The 23,096-nt window shown below is 47.4% G+C and overlaps 1 protein-coding gene across 1 annotated transcript in view; it reads left to right on the top strand.

Moving 5' to 3' along the window:
* LOC124553572 (amyloid beta A4 precursor protein-binding family B member 1-interacting protein) overlaps window positions 1-23,096 on the top strand; it is a 528,575-nt gene that overhangs the window by 177,725 nt on the left and 327,754 nt on the right. Inside the window, exon 2 of the mRNA XM_047127415.1 lies at window positions 5,025-5,163. Coding sequence (XP_046983371.1) covers window positions 5,035-5,163 — 129 coding nt within the window. The 5' untranslated portion in view covers window positions 5,025-5,034. The remainder of the gene's footprint in view (window positions 1-5,024; window positions 5,164-23,096) is intronic.

Genomic DNA, 23,096 nt, shown 5'->3' with positions numbered 1-23,096 from the left:
TGCTCTAAGGCATCCTCTGTGGGCTGTACACCGATACAGTTTCGTTATTTTTAGATTATCAAACAGTTCACATCGCGATTTTTCTAATGTAAATAAGTAATTACTTACGGTTATGCTGATCGTTTCCTCTCACATGATACGGAGGTCGCACTGCCACTTTATTTCCAACACATCAGCGCAATTTTGTGTTCCGCACTTTCTCACGCCGTTCACCATGTTTCCCTTTCCTTTTTGTGGTGTACTGTTATTGTTTCCAGACTCGATGTAGCTGTTCGAACAGTCAACTTTTGTGTTGTTGTTGTTGTTGTTGTTGTCTTCAGTCCTGAGACTGGTTTGATGCAGCTCTCCATGCTACTCTATCCCGTGCAAGCTTTTTCATCTCCCAGTACCTACTGCAACATACATCCTTCTGAATCTGCTTAGTGTATTCATCTCTTGGTCTCCCTCTACGATTTTTACCCTCCACGCTGCCCTCCAATACTAAACTGGTGATCCCTTGATGCCTCAGAACATGTCCTACCAACCGGTCCCTTCTTCTAGTCAAGTTGTGCCACAAACTGCTCTTCTCCCATATTCTATTCAATACCTCCTCATTAGTTATGTGATCTACCCATCTAATCTTCAGCATTCTTCTGTAGCACCACATTTCGAAAGCTTCTATTCTCTTCTTGTCCAAAATATGTATCGTCCACGTTTTACTTCCATACATGGCTACACTTCATACAAATACTTTCAGAAAAGACTTCCTGACACTTAAATCTATACTCCATGTTAACAAATCTCTCTTCTTCAGAAACGCGTTCCTACTTCGACCATCGTCAGTTATTTTGCTCCCGAAATAGCAAAACTCCTCTACTACTCAAAGTGCCTCATTTTCTAATCTAACTCCCTCAGCATCACCCGAGTTAATTCGACTACATTCCATTATCCTCGTTTTACTTTTGTTGATGTTCATCTTATATTCTCCTTTCAAGACACTGTCCGTTCCGTTCACCTGCTCTTCCAAGTCCTTTCCTGCCTCTGACAGAATTACAATGTCATCGGCAAACCTCAAGGTTTTTATTTCTTGTCCATGGATTTTAATACCTACTCCGAATTTTTCTTTTCTTTCCTTTACTGCTTGCTCAATATACAGATCGAATAACATCGGGGAAAGTCTAAACCCTGTCTCACTCCCTTCCCAACCACTGCTTCCCTTTCATGTCCCTCGACTCTTATAACTGCCATCTGGTTTCTGTACGAATTGTAAATAGCCTTTCGCTCCCTGTATTTTACCCCAGCCACCTTTAGAATTTGAAAGAGAGTATTCCAGTCAACATTGTCAAAAGCTTTCTCTAAGTCTACAAATGCTAGAAACGTAGGTTTGCCTTTCCTTAATCTTTCTTCTAAGATAAGTCGTAAGGTCAGTAAAGCCTCACGTGTTTAAATATTTCTACAGAATCCAAAATGATCTTGCCCGAGGTCGGCTTCTACCAGTTTTTCCATTCGTCTGTAAAGAATCCGCGTTAGTACTTTGCAGCCGTGACTTATTAAACTGATAGTTCGGTAATTTTCACATCTGTCGACACCTGCTTTCTTTGGGTTCGGAATTATATTCTTCTTGAGGTCTGAGGGTATTTCGCCTGTGTCATACATCTTGCTCACCAGATGGTAGAGTTTTGTCAGGACTGGCTCTCCCAAGGCTGTCAGTAGTTGTAATGCAATGTTGTCTACTCCGGGGGCCTTTTTTCGACTCAGGTCTTTCAGTGCTTTTAATGAACGTGAATATTGTAACTTAGATAAATGCGGTTGCAGCAACGAAAGGCGGTTTTATTTACAAAGCAAGAATAAGAAATGGAACGTTTATACGCCTTCCGAGGTCCACACCTAACGGAAAAGCACCAGCTGATTGGCCGAGTTTGCCTGGGCCGGAGGTGGTGTGTAGTGTGTACACGTGGACCGCCTGCTGCAGGCTAGCTGCAGCCACGCCGCATCTTCCCGTAGGCGTACAGACGGCCCGGGACGTCACTGGCCGCCGATCTCTGCGGGGGGGGGTGCGGCTGCCTGGAACTCTCCAGCCTCCTCCAGTCGGCGCCTTTGTGCGCTGACGTCACGCGGCGGTCCGGCGCCGCCGCCTTCCGGTCAGCTCACGCGCACACGCACCGCGCGTCCGGCCATTCACGCACCCCCCGCCATTCACGCCGGCTGCCACGCAGCTTCCGCCGCAGCATTCGGACGCCGGCTGTGACCCGCCACGTGGACGGCTGCCCACGTGTGTACGGCGAGTCGCCGGACGCACTGCCTCTGCAGAAAACTGCTATCTCGATTTTGGCAATGTCGTCCGAAAGGAGTCACGTGTGGTGTGCGGCGATCGTATGTCCAAGTTTCTGAGGCACGACCGACCGATACGGCAAACAACATCCACTCGAAAAATCCCGACACCGAGAAATAATTAACGAAATTTCCGGAATACATTTGTCTACGTAACGTATCTACATCTACATCCATACTCCGCAAGGCACCTGACGGTGTGTGGCGGAGGCTACCTTGAGTACCTCTATCGGTTCTCCCTACTATTCCAGTCTGGTATTGTTCGTGGAAAGGAGGATTGTCGGTATGCCTCTGTATGGGCTCTAATCTCTCCGATTTTATCCTCAAGGTCTCTTCGCGAGATATACGGAAGAGGGAGCAATATACTGCTCGACTCCTCGGTGAAGGTATGTTCTCGAAACTTCGACAAAAGCCCGTACCGAGCTACTGAGCGTCTCTCCTGCACAGTCTTCCGCTGGAGGTTATGTGTCATCTCCGTAACGCTTTCGCGATTACTAAATGATCGTGTAACGAAGCGCGCTGCTCTCCGTTGGATCTTCTCTGCCTCTTCTATCAACCCAATCTGGTACGGAAGGGCTTATTCCAATAGTGTTACAAGTCCATTACCTCCACTTTTCTGCCTGTAACGGTTTTGACATTAATGATCCAAACAAACAGAAAGAGACGTTCATCTCTAGCAAGAAGTGATATGCTCGAATACTTCTGGTATCTCGACTGCAGAGTTTTCAGCGCTCATTTAACTTCACGACTCTCTGTCTCAAAATGAACAAAAACGGACTTGCGCCACTGTTGAAACGAGCCCTTCGTATGTAAGTGATCGACACTGGAAGATCAGAGGTTAATGTAAGCGCGAGATAAGCCGCTCCAAATCTGAAACAGAAGACACAAACTCCTCCCGAACAGGCCCGACGGGACCGACCGGCCGCCGTGTCGTCCTCGGCTCACAGGCGTCACCGGATGTGGATACGGAGGGTCACGGGGTCAGCAGACGGCTCTCAGCTGCCGAGATCTGCTCAGTCGAGTGGCTCCTCGGTTCTGCCTCGGCAGGGAGGAGTGCACCCCGCTAGCCGACAGCGCTCGGCAGACCGGACGGTCACCCGTCCGAGTAGTAACCCGGCCCGACAGCGCTTAACTTGGTGGATCTGACGGGAAGCGGTGTTACCACTGCGGAAAGGCCGCTGGCGCAAATCCGAAATGCCGGTACATGAGTAACAGATGTGACGGTCAGAACAGGCAAACGTGCATACACTGTGACGTACAGGTGCCCTAGGTCACTGTGCGGGATAGAGTTCCGTGCCTGTTTCAGTCGGTCGGTGAACATAGAGACGGTTAATGGTGTTCATGCATGACGCTCGAGTCGTCGGCCCACGGTGTCCCATACGTGCTCCGCTGGAGACACATCTGGTGACCGAGCAGGCCGAGGCTACCCGTCGACACTCCGCAGAGCGTGTACTATTGAAACAGCCGTGTGTATGGGCGAGCGTTATCCTGTTGAAAAACACTGCCTGGAATCCTGTTCATGAGTGGCAGGACAACAGGCCGAGTCACCAGACCGTAGTACAGAGTGGCTGTCCGGGAACGTGGGATGACCCCAAGAGTGCTGGTGCTGTCAAACGAAATCCCACTCCAGCGCACAACTCCAGGTGTAGAGTCCAGTGTGTCCAGCACGCAGACGGGTTGGTTGCAGGCCGTCAACTGTCCTCCTCCTAACCAAAACACAGCCGTGACCGGCACCGACACAGAAGCAGCTGTCGTCAGAAAACACGACAGACCTCCGGTGAGCTCTCCCTCGACACCACTCAAGTCGTAAACGGCAGTGGTTCGTTCGGGGTCGGTGGAATGCACGCTACGGGGCGTCTGGTTCGCAGCTATCCTCGCAGTAACCGTTTTTTAGCACAATCAAATGTTTTCCCGAGACTTTAAAGTCTCTTTATTATCTACGATAATGATGGAAGCAGACGAAATGAATTAAAATTTGTGGTGCGGCCGGGCCTCGAACCCGGGTCTTCTCGCTCGCTCGGCAGAAATGCTGACCGTTACACCACCGCAGGACGAGGGTGAAGATTGCTGCAGGAACTACCTGAAGCGAGTGCTCTCCCAACACAAACTTCAATTCATTTTTGCCTTACGTATGCTGCGGTGCTTGCCAATATCGGAGACAATATGTAAGGGAAAAATAAATCGAAGTTCGTGTTAGGGAGGCCACTCAGCTTAGGTAGTTCCTGCAGCAATCTTCACCCTCGTCCTGCGGTGGTGTAACGGGTAGCATTTCTGCCTAGGGAGTGAGAAGAGACGGGTTCGAGCTCCGGCTGCAGCACAAATTTTAATTCGTTTCTTGCGATTCCACGATTATCGTAGATAATAAAAAAGAGACTTCAATGTCTGAGGGAAATATTTAATTATAAGATTTCTAAGATGACAAACGGTACAACGATGTCCCATTGCCAATATCGGAGAGCCCTCGCAGTAGTGACACCGTGTGAGGGAACTAGTTTGTGTCGGGGAGGGCACTCAGCTTAGCCATACACTCGCCGCCGATGGTGTCTGCGATGTAGCGCTGACATAGAACCCCGTCGTGTCGGTGCTTCACTCTCTCCTCTGACCAGTGTATGAACGATATCTCCCAGGTGCAGGGTTTGTGTGGGGGCGTCCACGCGGGCTGATCCCCAGCTCCAGTTGTGTGAGGCTGAGTGTGTGTGGCTGGTGTGTTGCAGACCGGCGGCCATGGAGGGCTACCACCAGCACGACTCCTCCTACAACTCGACCAGCGAGAACGAGGTGGAGTCCGACGCCGAGGACGACCCCGAGAAGCTGCTCAACGCCTGGCTGGGCGAGCTCCACTCTCTCACCGGGGTGAGTAGTCTGCTCCCTACACACTACTCCCCACACACTACTCCCTACACACTACACACTACTCCCTACACACTACTCCCTACACACTACTCCCTACACACTACTCCCTACACACTACTCCCTACACACTACTCACTACACACTACTCCCTACACACTACTCACTACACACTACTCCCTACACACTACTCACTACACACTACTCACTACACACTACTCACTACTCACTACTCACTACACACTACTCCCTACACACTACTCCCTACACACTACTCCCTACACACTACTCCCTACACACTACTCCCTACACACCACTCCCTACACACTACACACTACACACTACACACTACGCACTACGCACTACACACTACTCTGTCTGTCTGTAGCGCTCCCGAATCACGCAGCCTCTTCCATCTCAGCGGGCTTCAGCAGTCCCGAGTCTTACTCGTCAGAATCTTATAACCTCTTATCGTCTACTTTTGTCATCACTCACATATTTGACAACTGCAGTAAACAAATACTGTGTACAAAACTACACAATGGATTCGTGTCTGGATTTACACTCCGAAAACGTGAGTGGAAACGGCAAAAAACCGTCCGTCAGGCCGTTTCCAAAAGTGGCATACGCTGTCAATTTTCGTATGGAAAATGTCTTTATTACACCGTGCACACATCGGCTGTTACACAATACACGTTACACACTTTCAGAGGTTGCAGAAGCGACTTTGCAGATAAAGTTTTACAGGCGAACCCGTGTTCCCCAAGTCTGATCCAATGACGCTACAGAGCGTCATAGTTAGGGACGCCGGCCCGTGTAATTGTGTCTGTACACAGGGTCATTCCGCCACGATGATGTAAACTTTTTACGATGACAGACGAGGATAAAGGCACGAGTTTCATCGAGGATCCCTCTACAGGAAACTTACAAGAGAAAATGTTTCCCACACCTTGCAATATATCTACCGAGACTGTTGTTCCTAACATTTTTGAGTAGGCAATTTTCAGATTTGCCAGTGTGGACGAAAACAAGAAAAAAGTGTCCGCCAAACGTCGACTCTAAAACGAGCAGTGTTTCAAGCAGAGAGCTGCCATTAAGTTTCTTTTGATGGAAAACCGGCGCATCGCAGACAATCGTAGGCGCTTCCAAAATGTCTACGGCGACCTGGCAGTGAACAAAAGCACGGAGTCGTTGGGCGAGGCGTCTGTCAAAATTGCGCAGGTCGCACCAGTGTTCAAGAAGGGCAGTAGGAGTAATCCGTCCAACTACAGACCTATATCATTGACGTCCGTCTGGAGTAGGGTTTTGGACCATATACTGTATTCAAACATTATGAATCACCTCGAAGGGAACGATCTATTGATACGTAATCAGCACGGTTTCAGAAAACATCGTTCTTGTGCAACGCAGCTACCACTCTATTCGCACGAAGTAATGGCCGCTATTGACAGGGGATCTCAAGTTGATTCCGTATTTCTAGATTTCCGGAAAGCTTTTGACACCGTTCCTCACAAGCGATTTCTAATCAAGCTGCGGGCCTATGGGGTGTCGTCTCAGCTGAGCGACTGGACTCGTGATTTCCTGTCAGGAAGGTCGCAGTTCGTAGTAAAAGACGGCAAATCGTCGAATACAACTGAAGTGATATCAGGTGTTCCCCAGGGAAGCGTCCTGGGACCTCTGGTGTTCCTGATCTATATAAATGACCTGGGTGACAATCTGAGCAGTTCTCTTAGGTTGCGTTTCATTGGCAGGACACTTGGAAGATGCAACAAGTCCACTGAAGAGACAGCTTACACTACACTCGTTCGTCCTCTGTTAGAATATTGCTGCGCGGTGTGGGATCCTTACCAGGTGGGATTGACGGAGGACATCGAAAGGGTGCAAAAAAGGGCAGCTCGTTTTGTATTATCACGTAATAGGGGAGAGTGTGTGGCAGATACGATTCGCGAGTTCGGATGGAAGTCATTAAAGCAAAGACGTTTTTCATCGCGGCGAGATCTATTTACGAAATTTCAAACTTTCTCTTCCGAATGCGAAAATATTTTGTCGAGCCCAACCTACATAGGTAGGAATGATCATCAAAATAAAATAAGAGAAATCAGAGCTCGAACAGAATAGGTGTTCGTTTTTCCCGCGAGCTGTTCGGGAGTGGATTGGTAGAGAGATAGTGTGATTGTGGTTCGATTAACCCTCTGCCAAGCACTTAAATGTGAATTGCAGAGTAATCGTGTAGATGTAGATCGCAAGAGCGTCGCGCGAGCTCGCCTGACCTCCCGCCGCACACAGCTGAGAGGCTGCTGCAGCGTTGCAAAGTGCGGAGACTCACTCGAGGTGATGGCCGCACCACAGCCGCACACCTGCCTGCGCAACCCGGCGCCTCCGTCGGCGGCGCTGACACAGCGGTCCACTGGCTGCGGCTCGGCTCGGCTCGGCTCTCAGGGGCGCGCGCCACACCTACAGCGTCTGTCTGTCTGTCTGCCTGTAGGGACGCAGCTGGCGGCCGGCACATCCAGCCGCTGCCTTGTCACGCACCGGCTGTCCTGTGGGTACGGTTCGCCCAGTTATCTGGGACAACGTAAAGACGTAATGTTCTACTGTCGACAACACAGACGTTCTTAAGCGCTAAATGAATGTTTCGTTATGTTTCCTCTCCAACTGTCACGCCTAATAACTGTACTGCGGCACGCCTATTCGTTCCCTCGAGCGGAGCAGGATGAGTTAAGCAGCTGATTTGAAACCGTGGTAGAACGCAGAGACGGTACTTTCCCCCGACACGGGTTGCTGTTCAGAATATTACGTACTCTCTGCCCTCTACAGGTCCTAGAAGTCTGTCACGGAAGTTTCCGATCATTATACACCCCGGGTGAATCACCTAAAACCTGCACCGGAAATACTGCGGAAGCGGAAAATGCTATCGATGCGCAGTTTTCACAGAATGGACTGGTAATCAGGGGCTCGTATTGTTAGCCACTCACCACATTCTAATAATACTTAGAAACTGTATTTTTCTACAAGTGTACAATTTCTTAAATGGAACAAAATTCGAAATACCTAACCCCTAACACAACAGAATAACCAGCAGTGAAGGACCATTTGCAACGAATTGCTTGCGCGTTACGAGGCCGATCGTGGTAATTTTTTTTTCTTTTCCAGTGTTGTCACAGGCGATCCAACTTAGGTTCATCACTTGGAAATGCCAATCCCTGGAGTCGATCTCACACCACGTCTGCACCCTCAGCCCCTAAAGTCGTGCTGACGTTTTTATGAGGCAGTCAGTGAACGGCTTATTCTGTTTGATCTCCTCCCTTATGGTGCAGTGTTCAACAGTCAAGGTGACTGAACAAAAAGACGATGTCCGCGTCGTCGTCGCCACAAAAACGCAAACTCACTCCTGCTCCTACTCCTGCACACCCCGGAGAAGCTCAGAAAACTAAATATGCCTGAACCTCGTGCTTCACGTTTCCACTTAACTGTCCCACCGGAAACAGTCGACCTAGGGATGTTCAGCAGTGTGGAAATCTCGCGTATGTCGTGTGATTAGGCCTTGCGGTCGGGTAGACCGTTCGCCGAGTCAAGTCTTTAGATTTGACGCCAGTACGGCGACTTGCGTGTCCGTGGGGATGAAATGATGATGAATAGGACAACACTCTGTCTCTAACCGGACAAAATGTCCAACCCAGCCGGGAATCGAATCCGGGCCCTTAGGTTTGACATATCACGCGTGCAGACGTACGACACAAGTGACACCCGATCAGCTGACCACGTTCGAAGTCCGTGAGTTCCGCGGAGCGCCCCATTCTGCTCTCTCACGATGTCTGATGACTACTGAGGTCGCTGATATGGAGTACCTGGCAGTAGGTGGCAAGACAAAGAATCTAATGTGAGAAACGTATGTTTTTGGGGCGTCTGGATACTTCTGATCACATTGTGTATGTTTGTATGAACTTGTATCTTCAGTTTTACTTGTAGAATAGTATATTAAAATATTTGCTTATCTTTGTGACTCACCCTGTCTATATGTTCAATGTCCAGACATGTTGTTGTTGTTGTTCGTGCAGACATGTTGTTGTTGTTGTTCGTGCAGACATGTTGTTGTTGTTGTTCGGCACATATTTTGTTGTTGTTCGTGCAGACATGTTGTTGTTGTTGTTAGTTCGTGCAGACACGTTGTTGTTGTTGTCGTCGTCTACAGTCCTGAGACTGGTTTGATGCAGCTCTCCATGCTACACTATTCTGTGCAAGCTTCATCATCTCCCTGTACCTACTGCAACATACATCCTTATGAATCTACTGCAACATACATCCTTATGAATCTGCTTAGTGTATTCACCTCTTGGTCTCCATCTACGATTTTGACCCTCCACGCTGCCCTCCTATACTGAGTTGGTGATCCCTTGATGCCTCAGAACATGTCCTACCAACCGGTCCCTTCTTCTAGTCAAGCTGTGGCACGAACTCCTCTTCTCCCCAATTCTGTTCAATACCTCCTCATTAGTTATGTGATCTACCCATCTAATCTTGAGCATTCTTCTGTAGTACCGCATTTCGAAAACTTCTATTCTCTTCTTCTCCAAACTATTTATCGTCCATGTTTCACTTCCATACATCGCTACACTCCCTACAAATACTTTCAGAAACGACTTCCTGACAAATCTATACTCGATGTTAACAAATTTCTCTTCTTCAGAAACGCTTTCCTTGCCATTGCCAGTCTACATTTTATATCCTCTCTACTTCGACCATCATCAGTTACTTTGCTCCCCAAATAGCAAAACTCCTTTACTGCTTTAAGTGTCTCATTTCCTAATCTAATTCCCTCAGCGTCACCCCTCTTAATTCCACTACATTCCACTATCCTCGTCTTGCTTTTGTTGATGTTCATCTTATATCCTTTCAAGACACTGTGCATTCTGTTCAACTGCTCTTCCAAGTCCTTTGCTGTCTCTGACAGAATTACAATGACATTGGCGAACCTCAAAGTTTTTATTTCTTCTCCCTGGATTTTAATACCTACTCCGAATTTTTCTTTTGTTTCCTTCACTGCTTGCTCAATATACAGATTGAATAACATCGGGGAGAGGCTACAACCCTGTCTTACTCCCTTCCCAACAATTGCTTCCCTTTCATGCCCCTCGACTCTTATAACTGCCATCTGGTTTCTGTACAAATTGTAAATAGCCTTTCGCTCCCTGTATTTTACCCCTGCGACCTTCAGAATTTGAAAGAGAGTATTCCAGTCAACATTGTCAAAAGCTTTCTCTAAGTCTACAAATGCTAGAAACGTTGGTTTGCCTTTCCTTAATCTTTCTTCTAAGATAAGTCGTAGGGTCAGTATTGCCTCACGTGTTCCAACATTTCTACGGAATCCCGAGGTCGGCTTCCATCAGTTTTTCCATTCGTCTGTAAAGAATTCGTGTTAGTATTTTGCAGCTGTGACTTATTAAGCTGATAGTTCGGTAATTTTCACATCTGTCAACACCTGCTTTCTTTGGGATTGGAATTATTATAGTCTTCTTGAAGTCTGAGGGAATTTCGCCTGTCTCATACATCTTGCTCACCAGATGGTAGAGTTTTGTCAGGACTGGCTCTCCCAAGGCTGTCAGTAGTTCTAATGGAATGTTGTCTACTCCCGGGGCCTTGGTTCGACTCGGGTCTTTCACTGCTCTGTCAAACTCTTCACGCAGTATCGCATCTCCCATTTCATCTTCATCTACATCCTCTTCCATTTCCATAATATTGTCCTAAAGTACATTGCCCTTGTGTAGACAACCTATATACTGCTGCCACTTTTCTGGTTTCCCTTCTTTGCATAGAACTGGGTTTCCACCAGAGCTCTTGATATTCATTACAGTCTCATTTGTGTCTGTGTGACGTACGGCCCCCAGATACTGGCACTTATATGCAAACGTGTGTCGGGATCCGCTCGAGTTGTGCGCAGATATTTGCCGGTGGACTTGTGGGGGACGGAGCTTCATCTGGGTGAGTGGAGGGGGCGGCAGCGTTGTGTGTGTGTGTGTGTGTGTGTGTGTGTGTGTGTGTGTGTGTGTGTGTGCGTGTGCGCCGACGCACCACTCGGCGAGCGGGCGATATTAACAGGGGCAGTAGGCGCGTGACGTCACCAGGGGCGGCATTCCGCAGTCCGGCTCGCGTGTAGCGAACCCCGCAGCTCGGCTCTCTGTCACTTCCCAGGGTTCCCCGTCCCAGCCGGTGAACACTACGTGGCCGTAGTAGGAGACGAGGTACTGGCAGAAGTAAAGCTGTGAGGACGGGGCGTGAGTCGTGATTCGGTAGCTCAGTCGGTAGAGGACTTGCCCGCGAAAGGCAAAGGTCTCGAGTTCGAGTCTCGGTCGGGCACACAGTTTTAATCAGCCAGGAAGTTTCGTAACGGCGCACACTCCGCTGCAGAGTGAAAATCTCATTCTGGATACCGTATTGTCCTCCGTCTGTCTTGACTGTCCGAGTGTTAAAAACCCTTCTAAATGGTTAATGCATTTTTCCGCGTGAATTTAATAATTATTTTTTAAAAAAGGACCATTTGAGTAAATTGACACGTGTGACGTCACTGGCTGCTGCTGACGTAACGGTCGTTCACAGCGTTGTCTCGTTTTCGAATTTACGTCTCGCAAAACGGCTTACAAGTGGTGTGTTGACAACACAGTCTATAAATATATCTATAAAGATTGTAAAACTTTTTTTTTTTTTTTCAAAAATGAGATTGTGCTTAAAATGCGTTATCACTGATCCAAACGAGACAGTGATCAGTAAGTGTGTTTGTTTCTGTGAGGACCACCATGACTGAACACTCGTTGTTGTCGCTTGTAGCGCCGTGGGCTTCAAATGCGGAGCTTTTTTTCCCTCCCCTCCCTTCCTCGTCTCTCCGCTTCATTCTCCTGTCCCTTTAAGTTTGGTTTGCCCGTAATACATTTATCTGACACCCATAAATTCCACTTCATATTACATTTTAATATATACACTACTGGCCATTAAAATTGCTACACCACGAAGATGACGTGCTACAGACGCGAAATTTAACCGACAGGTAGAAGATGCTGTGACAAAGAAATCATTAGCTCTTCACAGCATTCACCCAATGTTCGCGCCGGTGGAGACACCTACAACGTGCTGACATGAACAAAGTTTCCACCCGATTTCTCACACACAAACACCAGTTCACAGGCGTTGCCTGGTGAAACGTTGTTGTGATGACTCGTGTAAGGAGCAGAAATGCGTACCATCACGTTTCCGACTTTGATAAACGTCGGATTGTAGCCTATTGCTGTAGCGGTTTATCGTATCGCGACATTGCTGCTCGCGTCGGTCGAGATCCAATGACTGTAAGCAGAATACGGAATCGGTGGGTTCAGGAGGGTAATACGGAACGCCGTGCTGGATCCCAACGGCCTCGTATCACTAGCAGTCGAGATGACAGGCATCTTATCCGCACGGCTGTAACGGATCGTGCAGCCACGTCTCGATCCCCGAGTCAACAGATGGGGACGTTTGCAAGACGACAACCATCTGCACGAACAGTTCGACGACGTTTGCAGCAGCACGGACTATCAGCTCGGAGACCGTGGCTGCGGTTACTCTCGACGTTGCATCACAGACAGGAGCGCCTGCGACGGTGTACTCGACGACGAACCTGGGTGCACGAATGGCGAAACGTCATTTTTTCTGATGAATCCAGGTTCTGTTTACAGCATCATGATGATGGTCGCATCCGTGTTTGGCGACATCGCAGTGAACACACATTGGAAGCGTGTATTCGTCATCGTCATACTGGCGTATCACCCGGCGTGGTGGTATGGGATGCCATCGGTTACACGTCTCGGTCACCTCTTGTTCGCACTGACGGCACTTTGAACAGTGGACGTTACATTTCAGATGTGTTACGACCCGTGGCTCTACCCTTCATTCGATCCCTGCGAAACCCTACATTTCAGCAGGATAATGCACGACCGCACGTTGCAGGTCCTGTACGGGCCTTTCTGGATACAGAAAATGTTCGACTGCTGCCCTGGCCAGCACATTCTCCAGATCTCTCACCAATTGAAAATGTTTGGTCAATGGTGGCCGAGCAACTGGCTCGTCACAATACGCCAGTCACTACTCTCGATGAACTGTGGTATCTTGTTGAAGCTGCATCGGCAGCTGTACCTGTACACACCATCCGAGCTCTGTTTGACTCAATGCCCAGGCCATTGTTACGGGCAAGAGGTGGTTGTTCTGGGTACTGATTTCGCAGTATCTATGCACCCAAATTGCATGAAAATGTAATCACTTGTCATATTCTGGTATAATATATTTGTCCAATGAATACGCGTTTATCATCTGCATTTCTTCTTGGTGTAGCAGTTTTAATGGCCAGTTGTGTATATTTTTATTTATGTACTTCATTTCACGCCTGTTCAGTTTGAAATGAATCGCAAGGGTGGCATTAGGGAGCCGCGTCCCATGCCTGTTGTAGCTCCTACTCTCAAGAATCTCAGAAACCATTTCACAATGTCCAACCACACTGTGCTTTGCAAACCAATGGACTGCATCGAGCCGACTGTGAAACTGCATGCTTTTGAGAGAGAGGGGAGTGAACATTGATTGTAAGCTATGAGGAAACATAACGAGTCCTGGGTACTATGCCAAGATGAAAGCGGCACTTTGAGCAAGCAGCACGTCAGCAGACACTTTCCTCTGCTGCGTCAAGTGCATGTTTTGTGGCCACAGTTTTCCGGCCGTTTAAATTAATTACCTGGAGGAATAGAAATACTGAAATGTGTAGAGCCACTGAAGGCAGACTCGGTGATTCTCTACGGTTCACCACGAGTGTTACGACGCTGTCTTAAAATCTGAAATTTGAGGGATGAGGTATCTGGAAAACAACAGTATCTGTGGCCGCAACCAGAGCAGTTAACAATCACAAGTACACTCTGAGTGAAAACGGTTCCACTGTACAATGTTTCGGAAGTATTCTCGGAAACCTTTTCAGCACAGTCAGAGCACACGATCCACACCCAGATCGAGACAGCTCGGCTGCCCTCATGACCGCCGTGTTGGCCGGGTAGTATCGCAATGCGTCGCAGGCGGCGCTCGATCCGACGGGCAGTGCGCGGAGGTGAATATTGCTTCTTCTCTGTCTGTCGGTTTCTGTACAGCTTTTCAACTAATTTTATACTAAGTTCACAATGAATTAGAGACTTCAAACTACAAATATAGCTCAGAAACAGATGGTTCAAATGGCTCTGAGCACTACGGGAGTTAACTGCTGTGGTCATCAGTCCACTAGAACTTAGAACTACTTAAACGTAACTAACCTAACGACATCACACACATGCATGCCCGAGGCAGGATTCGAGCCTGCGACCGTAGCGATCGCACGGTTCCGGACTGTAGCGCCTAGAACCGCTCGGCCACTCTGGCCGGCCAGAAACGGATGGCACAGCTGTATTAACTCGGTTTTATTGTCTGGTGTGTGGTGGAGGGTAGTTTGTTTCACCAGCGTTTCCCCTTTTCCTGTTCCAGTCGCGAATGGTTGGCAGGAAGAACGGTTGGTGGAAAGCCATTGCGAGAGATCGAACCTCTCTTAGTTTTACGTTCGCGGTATTTTCGGGAGCTACATGCAGGAGAAAGTGGTACGTTAGTTGACTCGGACGAAGAAAAATTCCAATAAACGTGACATTTACCACATCTCTCTTCCGTAATTTCATCAAAATGTTTGAAATCGATTGAGAAATTTTACATACACAAGACTAAAAAAATTGTAAATAATTATTTCAGTCAAAAAGAATATTTAATGTATCACGTTTTTAAGCGGGACTAGAAACTATAAAAACTTTCTCTTGGCCCCCATACAGACTCCTCGCACATGCAGATAGTCCTAAAAATTTCCCCCCGTGAAATTTTAATAACTGTGGAAATACTTTTCGGATTTAAAACGACAGACGTGGTGTGTGTGCAGTACATAACTGATGGACTGGTAGTTAATTTTCTTACTAGTTAGTATTGCATGTGCCACACGTTTTTCGTTTTAAATCTTGGAATTTTCATAGCTACTAAAAATTCACAGTAACAGATTTTCAGTCCTATCTGTGTGGGACTAGGAGACATTACTTTATACTTCCTTTTAAAATCATAGTCACATGTTACAAGCACATTTTTGTTCAAACAATTACATCTTTATTTATTGTCCTAAGACTCATTTCAAGGAATGCATCGCAGTATGATTTTCCGCGTACTGTGGCATCTCGAGCAAGATATTTGCGATGTGCGGGCTGCTGCATTGTTCTGGTGACTTTACTGTCACGTAAAGGCGCGCATTTGCGTGATAAGCGATGTAATGCACGCAGCAGATGACGCCGAATTGCTTTGTAGCGTTTACTCAAAATCATCACACCTCTGACTTGAATGACGTATCTTGTGTTCCACGCTAAGAAGTTCTGTCTGTCGCATTTATCAAATTATATATTCTCGAAAGTCGTCGCTATTTGCAGGGAAGGCACACGATAGTAGGCATAAATAATTCTAATGCGTGATTCGAAGGCCTAATTGTCTTCGCTTCTGATGAGAATCAGAGACTAATGTAAGGAACAAGTCGGTTCTTTTGAGAATTTGTGCAGTAAAGTTTCAATGAAATATCACAAATAAGTTGTTTCAAGTAGATCCATTATGAGTGTTTTATGCAGATGACTCATTGTTTTTAGGTACTTCTTGAGTAACGACATAGCAGAAAGTTGTAATTGCAGTGTAACTACCGACGTCCAGGCTCTAAGTAGTATCGTATGGCGGGAAAAGTTGGTAGAGAGGCTAACGCGTTAGTGTGCAACTTATTTACCTTGAAAAAAAAGTAGTTCCAATTTTGGCCACCAGGTGTAGACCTGGCGCTGTATAGCGTCCCGTTGATGTCTCCGGTGCCCATACTGAAGAAACTGTGTAAACGGCCGTTTCTCACACGTTCGACTCTTTCTGCCGACCTCCTGGTCCTGACCCAGTACATACGGGTAGTTAACATCTTCCTGGTGTTAAGTACGTTGAAACATGGGCCTTATATAAAAGAGCTTTGCAACAAGTGCTCGAAAGTAACGTACTCCTGAAATAACGTAAAACATCTCGGATTTATTTTAATAGCAACCCCTATCTCCCCTGCCCGTGGCATCTGCTCTCCCTTCTCCCTCTCCCACCCACCCACCCACCCACCCACCCCCCTCCTCCTCCTCTCTTGGCAGGTCCCCGGACTCGTACACGGCTAGTGAACATTCGCGCGCCGGAGATCATCGCCTCGTGTTCTGTGTCTGCCGTCGTTTTGTGCTTAAGTGGTTCAGTGTTATTCGTTTTGTGCACCTACGTTCACGTGTGACAATTTTCGTATATGTATGTGTCGAAGTGTCTGAACAAATTTTATCTTGGACTCTACGCCCGTGAACGGCTCCATGTATTTTAAAAAGTGTTTGTCTCCGTTTGTCTGTCCACCGTATTTTTTTCTCTAAATGCCTTCATTTGTATCTTTTGTGTTTCTCTGAGCCCCAAGAGCGGCGTAGGATGCTGCTGCTGGCCTGCCTGTACACAGGTTTCAAAATAACAATAAAGAAAAAAAAAAATAATAGCATAACATGGAGTCGTAGGAGCAACGACATACATGGGATAATTTACTACCAAAAAATCATCCATAAAGTAGGTTACAATGCGCCTAGTATATCTAAAAGTACGAGTTGTTCCCGCATCAAAATTACAGTGAATCTGATTTATAATGTGTCCTTACCATCATCATAATTTAGATACCCGAAAATGGCTTAAGGCCGAAATTGTTCAATCGTACATGAAATACAGAGAATTTTTCGAAACATACCGGGTTCTGTTACTCGGGAACTCTTTCAGCCATTCACGTGGCTGGGAATCCGCTGTGTGCGCTCTTACCTCCGCGACCAGACGCTTTCGGGAAATCGAATACACGTGGATCCTGCCTGTCGCTCTTGCTCCATGGTTCTCGGTACAGCATTTGATAAAAGGGCGAGCTGAGTTTCACGGGAGCGGTGCTCCCTGAATCCGTGCCGATTTGCAGACAGACGGTTTTCTGCGTGAAGGAAGTTCGCCTCGGGCGATGCGGCAGAATGACAGGAAACGCGCAAAGCCGGCTTGCTGCCCCGGGCAGCCCGGCCGCTCGCGTGACGTTTCGGAGCGTTAGTGGCCGTCCTCAGGTGCTGGCAGTATTGGACGCCGGACACAATGCGAGACGCCGGAGCAGGCGCGGGGCGTGTTGTTCGGAATTTGGGTGATTGTTCCCAGTCGACGTGGAGCTGGGGAAGACGGCAAATAAATCCCCACCGCTGCTGCTTTATATATATATAGTAATAATCTCCCCTGGCCGGGGGACGCCCCTCCCGTCCATTGTGGGAGGGTATGCAGTATACCCGGGTAGGCCTACACAGCGGGCGTCGATAGCCGTCCGCTTTGTTCCGTACATTGTGTGGCGGGCGTTATTGTAGCCGAGGGGAGCGAAGGGTGCGCCGCCAGAGGCACCTGGTGGCGGCGATAGGAAACACACACAGCTCGCTGTGGCCAACTCTCTCTCTCTCTCTCTCTCTCTCTCTCTCTCTGTGTGTGTGTGTGTGTGTGTGTGTGTGTGTGTGTGTGTCCGTCACACATCATCAGGGTAGCAGGGCTGTTTTTTCGATCAGTTTTTGTCAGCTTTGCGCCTGGTTCGTACTCCGTTGATTCCGTATTTCTAGATTTCCGGAAAGCTTTTGACACCGTTCCTCACAAGCGACTTCTAATCAACCTGCGGGCCTACGGGGTATCGTCTCAGTTCTGCGATTGGATTCGTGATATCGTGTCAGGAAGGTCGCAGTTCGTAGTAATAGACGGCAAATCGTGGAGTAAATCTGAAGTGATATCAGCTGTTCCCCAGGGAAGCGTCCTGGGACCTCTGCTGTTCGTGATCTATATAAATGACCTGGGTGACAATCTGAGCAGTTCTCTTAGGTTGTTCGCAGGTGATGCTGTAATTTACCGTCTAGTAAGCTCATTCGAAGACCAGTATCAGCTGCAAAGCGATTTAGAAAAGATTGCTGTACGGGGTGGGAGGTGGCAGTTGACGCTAAATAACGAAAAGTGTGACGTGATCCACACGAGTTCCACACGAGTTCCAAAAGAAATCCGTTGGAATTCGATTACTCGATAAATAGTACAATTCTCGAGGCTGTCAATTCAACTAAGTACCTGGGTGTTAAAATTACGAACAACTTCAGTTGGAAAGACCACATAGATAATATTGTGGGGAAGGCGAGCCAAAGGTTGCGTTTCATTGGCAGGACACTTGGAAGATGCAACAAGTCCACTGAAGAGACAGCTTACACTACACTCGTTCGTCCTCTTAGAATATTGCTGCGCGGTGTGGGATCCTTACCGGGTGGGATTGACGGAGGACATCGAAAGGGTGCAGCTAGTTTTGTATTATCACGTAATAGGGGAGAGAGTGTGGCAGATATGATACGCGAGTTGGGTTGGAAGTCATTAAAGCAAAGACGTTTTCGTCGCGGCGAGATGTATTTACGAAACTTCAGTCACCAACTTTCTCTTCCGAATGCGAAAATATTTTGTTGAGCCCAACGTACATAGGTAGGAATGATCATCAAAATAAAATAAGAGAAATCAGAGCTCGAACAGAAAGATTTTGGTGTTCGTTTTTCCCGCGCGCTGTTCGGGAGTGGATTGGTAGAGAGATAGTGTGATTGTGGTTCGATGAACCCTCTGCTAAGCACTTAAATGTGAATTGCAGAGTAATCATGTAGATGTGGATGTTGGTTGTTGAGAGTTTGGTCGTATGTAAAATGAGTAAGTGGGCCAAAGTCATCTATTCGTTCTCGCAGCGACCACGCCTTCACCGAAACGGAAGATACCAGAGAGAAGCCCGAAATACTGCATTCGGTCTTCTGAAGTTCTTTCACCGCGGAAGATCGAAACACAATCGTCCCGAGAACGTCGAAATGGCGGATACTGAGGAACTGCGGAACTGAAAAGCAGCGGAAAGGATTCAGGACCAGATCAGATACATGTAAGATTCCATAAAGATTGTGCGAAAGACCTTCCTCCCCTTGTAGCAGTAGTTTAGCGTAGATCGAGAGAGCGACGAAAGGTACCTAACGATATGGAAAACAGCGCAGGTCATTCCCGTTTTTAAGAAAGGCCGTAAGACAGATCCACACAACGATAGACCTTTATCGTTGACGTCAATCTGTTGTCAAATTGTGGAACATGTTCTATGCTCAAGAATTGACCTTTTTGGAAAATGAACATTTCGTCTATAATAATCGACACGGATTCCGTAAACAGAGGTCCTGCGAAACGCGCTGCTCTGTGTTCCTCACGCCGTGTTCATTGATTTCAGTGAGGCGCTTGGAACGGTCCCGTCGGCTGTGGTGTCCGAGCGGTTCTAGGCGCTTCAGTCCGGAACCACGCGACTGCTACGGTCGCAGGTTCGAATCCTGCCTCGGGCATCGATCTGTATGGTGTCCTTAGGTTAGGTTAGGTTTAAGTAGTTCTAAGTTCTACGGGACTGATGACCACAGATGTTAAGTCTCAAAGTGCTCAGAGCCATTTGAACAGTCCCGTACTGCCGTTTAATGAAAAAAGTAGTCTACGAGCTGACGCAGTATCGGAGCAGATCTGCGATTGGATTCGACACTTTCTAGCAGACAGAAGTCAACACGTCGCTCTTAACGTAACTAAATCGACATATGTAAACGTAATATCCAGAGAACCACAGGGAAATGTGATGGGACCGTTGCTGTTTACGGTCCGTTGATAGTGACCGGGCCAAATATCTCACGAAATAAGCGTCAAACGAAAAACCTACAAAGAACGAAACTCGTCTAGCTTGAAGGGGGAAACCAGATGACGCTGTGGTTGGCCCGCTAGATGGCGCTGCCATAGGTCAAACGGATATCAACTGCGTTTATTAAAATAGGAACCCCCATTTTTTATTCGTGCAGTACGTAAAGAAATATGAATGTTTTAGTTGGACCACTTTTTTCACTTTGTGATACATGGCGCTGTAATAGTCACAAACGTATAAGTACGTGGTATCACGTAACATTCCGCCAGTGCGGACGGTATTTGCTTCGTGATACATTACCCGTGTTAAAAGGGACCTTCTACCAGTTGCGGAAGAGGTCGATATCGTGTTGATGTACGGCTGTTGTGAACAAAATACCCAACGGGCGTGTGCTATATATGCTGCTCGGTATCCTGGACGACATCATCCAACTGTCAGAATCTGGAATCTCAAAAACGTCGGTGTTAAGAATGCTAAATCAAGATCGATTGCACCCGTACCATATTACTATGAACCAGGAATCGCATGGCGACGACTTTGAACGTCGTGTACAGTTCTGCCACAGGGGACAAGAGAAATTACGGGACGATGACAGATTTTTTGCACGCGTTCTATTTAGCAACGAAGCGTCATACACCAACAGCGGTAACGTAAACCGGCATAATATGCACTATTGGGCAACGGAAAATCCACGATGGCTGCGACAAGTGGAACATCAGCGACCTTGGCGGGTTAATGTATGGTGCGGCATTATGGGAGGAAGGATAATTTGGCCCCCATTTTAACGATGGCAATCTAAATGGTGCAATGTATGCTGATTTCCTACGTAATGTTCTACCGATGTTACTACAAGATGTTTCACTGCAAGACAGAATGGCGATGTACTTCCAACATGATGGATGTCTGGCATATAGCTCGCGTGCGGTTGGAATAGCACATTTCGTGACAGGTGGATTGGTCGTCGAAGCACCATACCGTGGCCCGCACGTTCACCGGATATGATGTCCCCGGGTTTCTTTCTGTGGGGAAAGTTGAAGGATATTTGCTATCGTAATCCACCGATAACGCCTGACAACATGAGTCAGCACATTGTCAATGCATGTGCGAACATTACGGAAGGCGAACTACTCGCTGTTGAGAGGAATGTCGTTACACGTATTGCCAAATGCATTGAGGATGTCGGGCATCATTTTGAGCATTTATTGCATTAATGTCGTATTTACAGGTAATCACGCTGTAACAGCATGCGTTCTCGGAAATGGTAAGTTCACAAAGGTACATGTATCACATCGGAACAACCGAAATAAAATGTTCAAACGTACCTACGTTCTGTATTTTAATTTAAAAAACCTCCCTGTTACCAAGTGTTCGTCTAAAATTGTGAGCCATATGTTTGTGACTATTACAGCGCCATCTATCACAAAGCGAAAAAAGTGGTCCGAGTGAAACATTCATATTTCTTTACGTACTACACGAATATGTAATTTAAAAAATGGCGGTTGCTATTAAAAAAAACTGCAGTTGATATCCGTTTGACCTATGGCAGCGCCACCTAGTTTCCTCCTTCAAGCTAGACGAGTTTCGTTCGTTGTGGTTGTTTCGTTTGACGCTTATTTTGTGAGATATTTGGCCCGGTCACTATTAATGGACCACCCTACATATATATATAAGTGATCTAGTAGAAAACGTCGGATGCTCTTAAAGGGTATTCGCTGATGATGCAGTTGTTTGTACCAAAGTAGCAACGCGGGAAGATAGTAAGAATTTGCAGAACGACCTGCAGAGCTGACGAATTACGCAGGCTCCGGCAGTTGACCCTGAACGTAAACAAATGTAACATATTGCGCTGACGTATTGAAAGAAATCCACTACTGTACAGCTACACTATTGATGACGAACACGTGGAGGCAGCGTCTGTCGTAAAGTATCGAGAGCGACCTTAAGTGGAATGACGATATAAAGGTAGTGGGAAAGCAGGCGCCAGACGCAGATTCATCGGAAGGATCGTAAGGAAATTTAACTTATCCGCGGAAGAAGTGGCTTGTAAGGCGCTTATTCGCCCGATTCATCCATCTGGTATCCCTATCAGGTGGCAGTGGCAGTGGCAGAGGAGATGGATAAGTTCGAACGAAGAGCGCCGCGTTTCGTCACGGGATCGCTTTGCATCACCACCATTCCGAGAGTTCCGGAACCTGTACAGAGATTTGGAATAGAGATAAATATAAACATCATTTCCGACGTTTTTATTGCTCACGAAAACCGCACTTTGCATGTTGCACCGCCATACGCAGCAAAAGTGGGTCTGACGCGACGACTGCCGACGGCCCAGCACTGAAATCTGCAGCAGTTGGCGGAAGGGCTGCACTTCCGCCACGTCGGTCGGTCCTCTTCAGTCGTCGTCCGTCCCGTTCTCGCAGGATCTTTTTCCGGCCGCACCGACGAAGGGGATTTGATGTTTTACCCGATTCCTGATATTCACGGTACACTCGTGAAACGGTCGTACGGGAAAATCCCGACTTCATCCCTACCTCTGAGATGCCGTGTCCCATCGCTCGTGCGCCGACTACGACACCACGTTCAAACTCACTCACACCTTGTTAACCTGGCGTTGTAGCAGCAGCAACCGATCCAACAGCTGCAGCAGACACCCTTGCGTCATATCGACGTTGCCGGCCGCAGCGCCGTACTCTGTTTACATATCCCTGTATTTGTACACGCATGCCTGTACCAGTTGCTTTGGCGCTTCAGCGTATGTTTCAGTTGTCACATTCTCACCCCCCCCCCCCCCCTCTCACTCACTCACTCACACTCTCTCTCTCTCTCTCTAATATATATATATATATATATATATAGATCCTTAAGGAATGCGCGGATAAAGTAGGTTTACAAATTTCGTTTCAAAAGACAGAATTTTTCTGTACGAAATTCCATATACACAGTTTGAACACAAAATATGGAAAAATAAATAGAGTAAAACATTTTAAATACCTAGGTGAAATTTTGGAGCCAACCGGAGGAGAGAAAGTTGCACAGAAGATCAGACAACAGAAAATGAAGAGAGCATATGGTATGACACATGAAATATACAATAAAAAATGCATCTCCTCGAACACAA

The sequence above is a fragment of the Schistocerca americana genome, chromosome 11 (genome assembly GCF_021461395.2).
Source record: "Schistocerca americana isolate TAMUIC-IGC-003095 chromosome 11, iqSchAmer2.1, whole genome shotgun sequence".
Classification (NCBI taxonomy): domain Eukaryota; kingdom Metazoa; phylum Arthropoda; class Insecta; order Orthoptera; family Acrididae; genus Schistocerca; species Schistocerca americana.
This window is presented reverse-complemented; position numbering and strand designations above follow the sequence as displayed.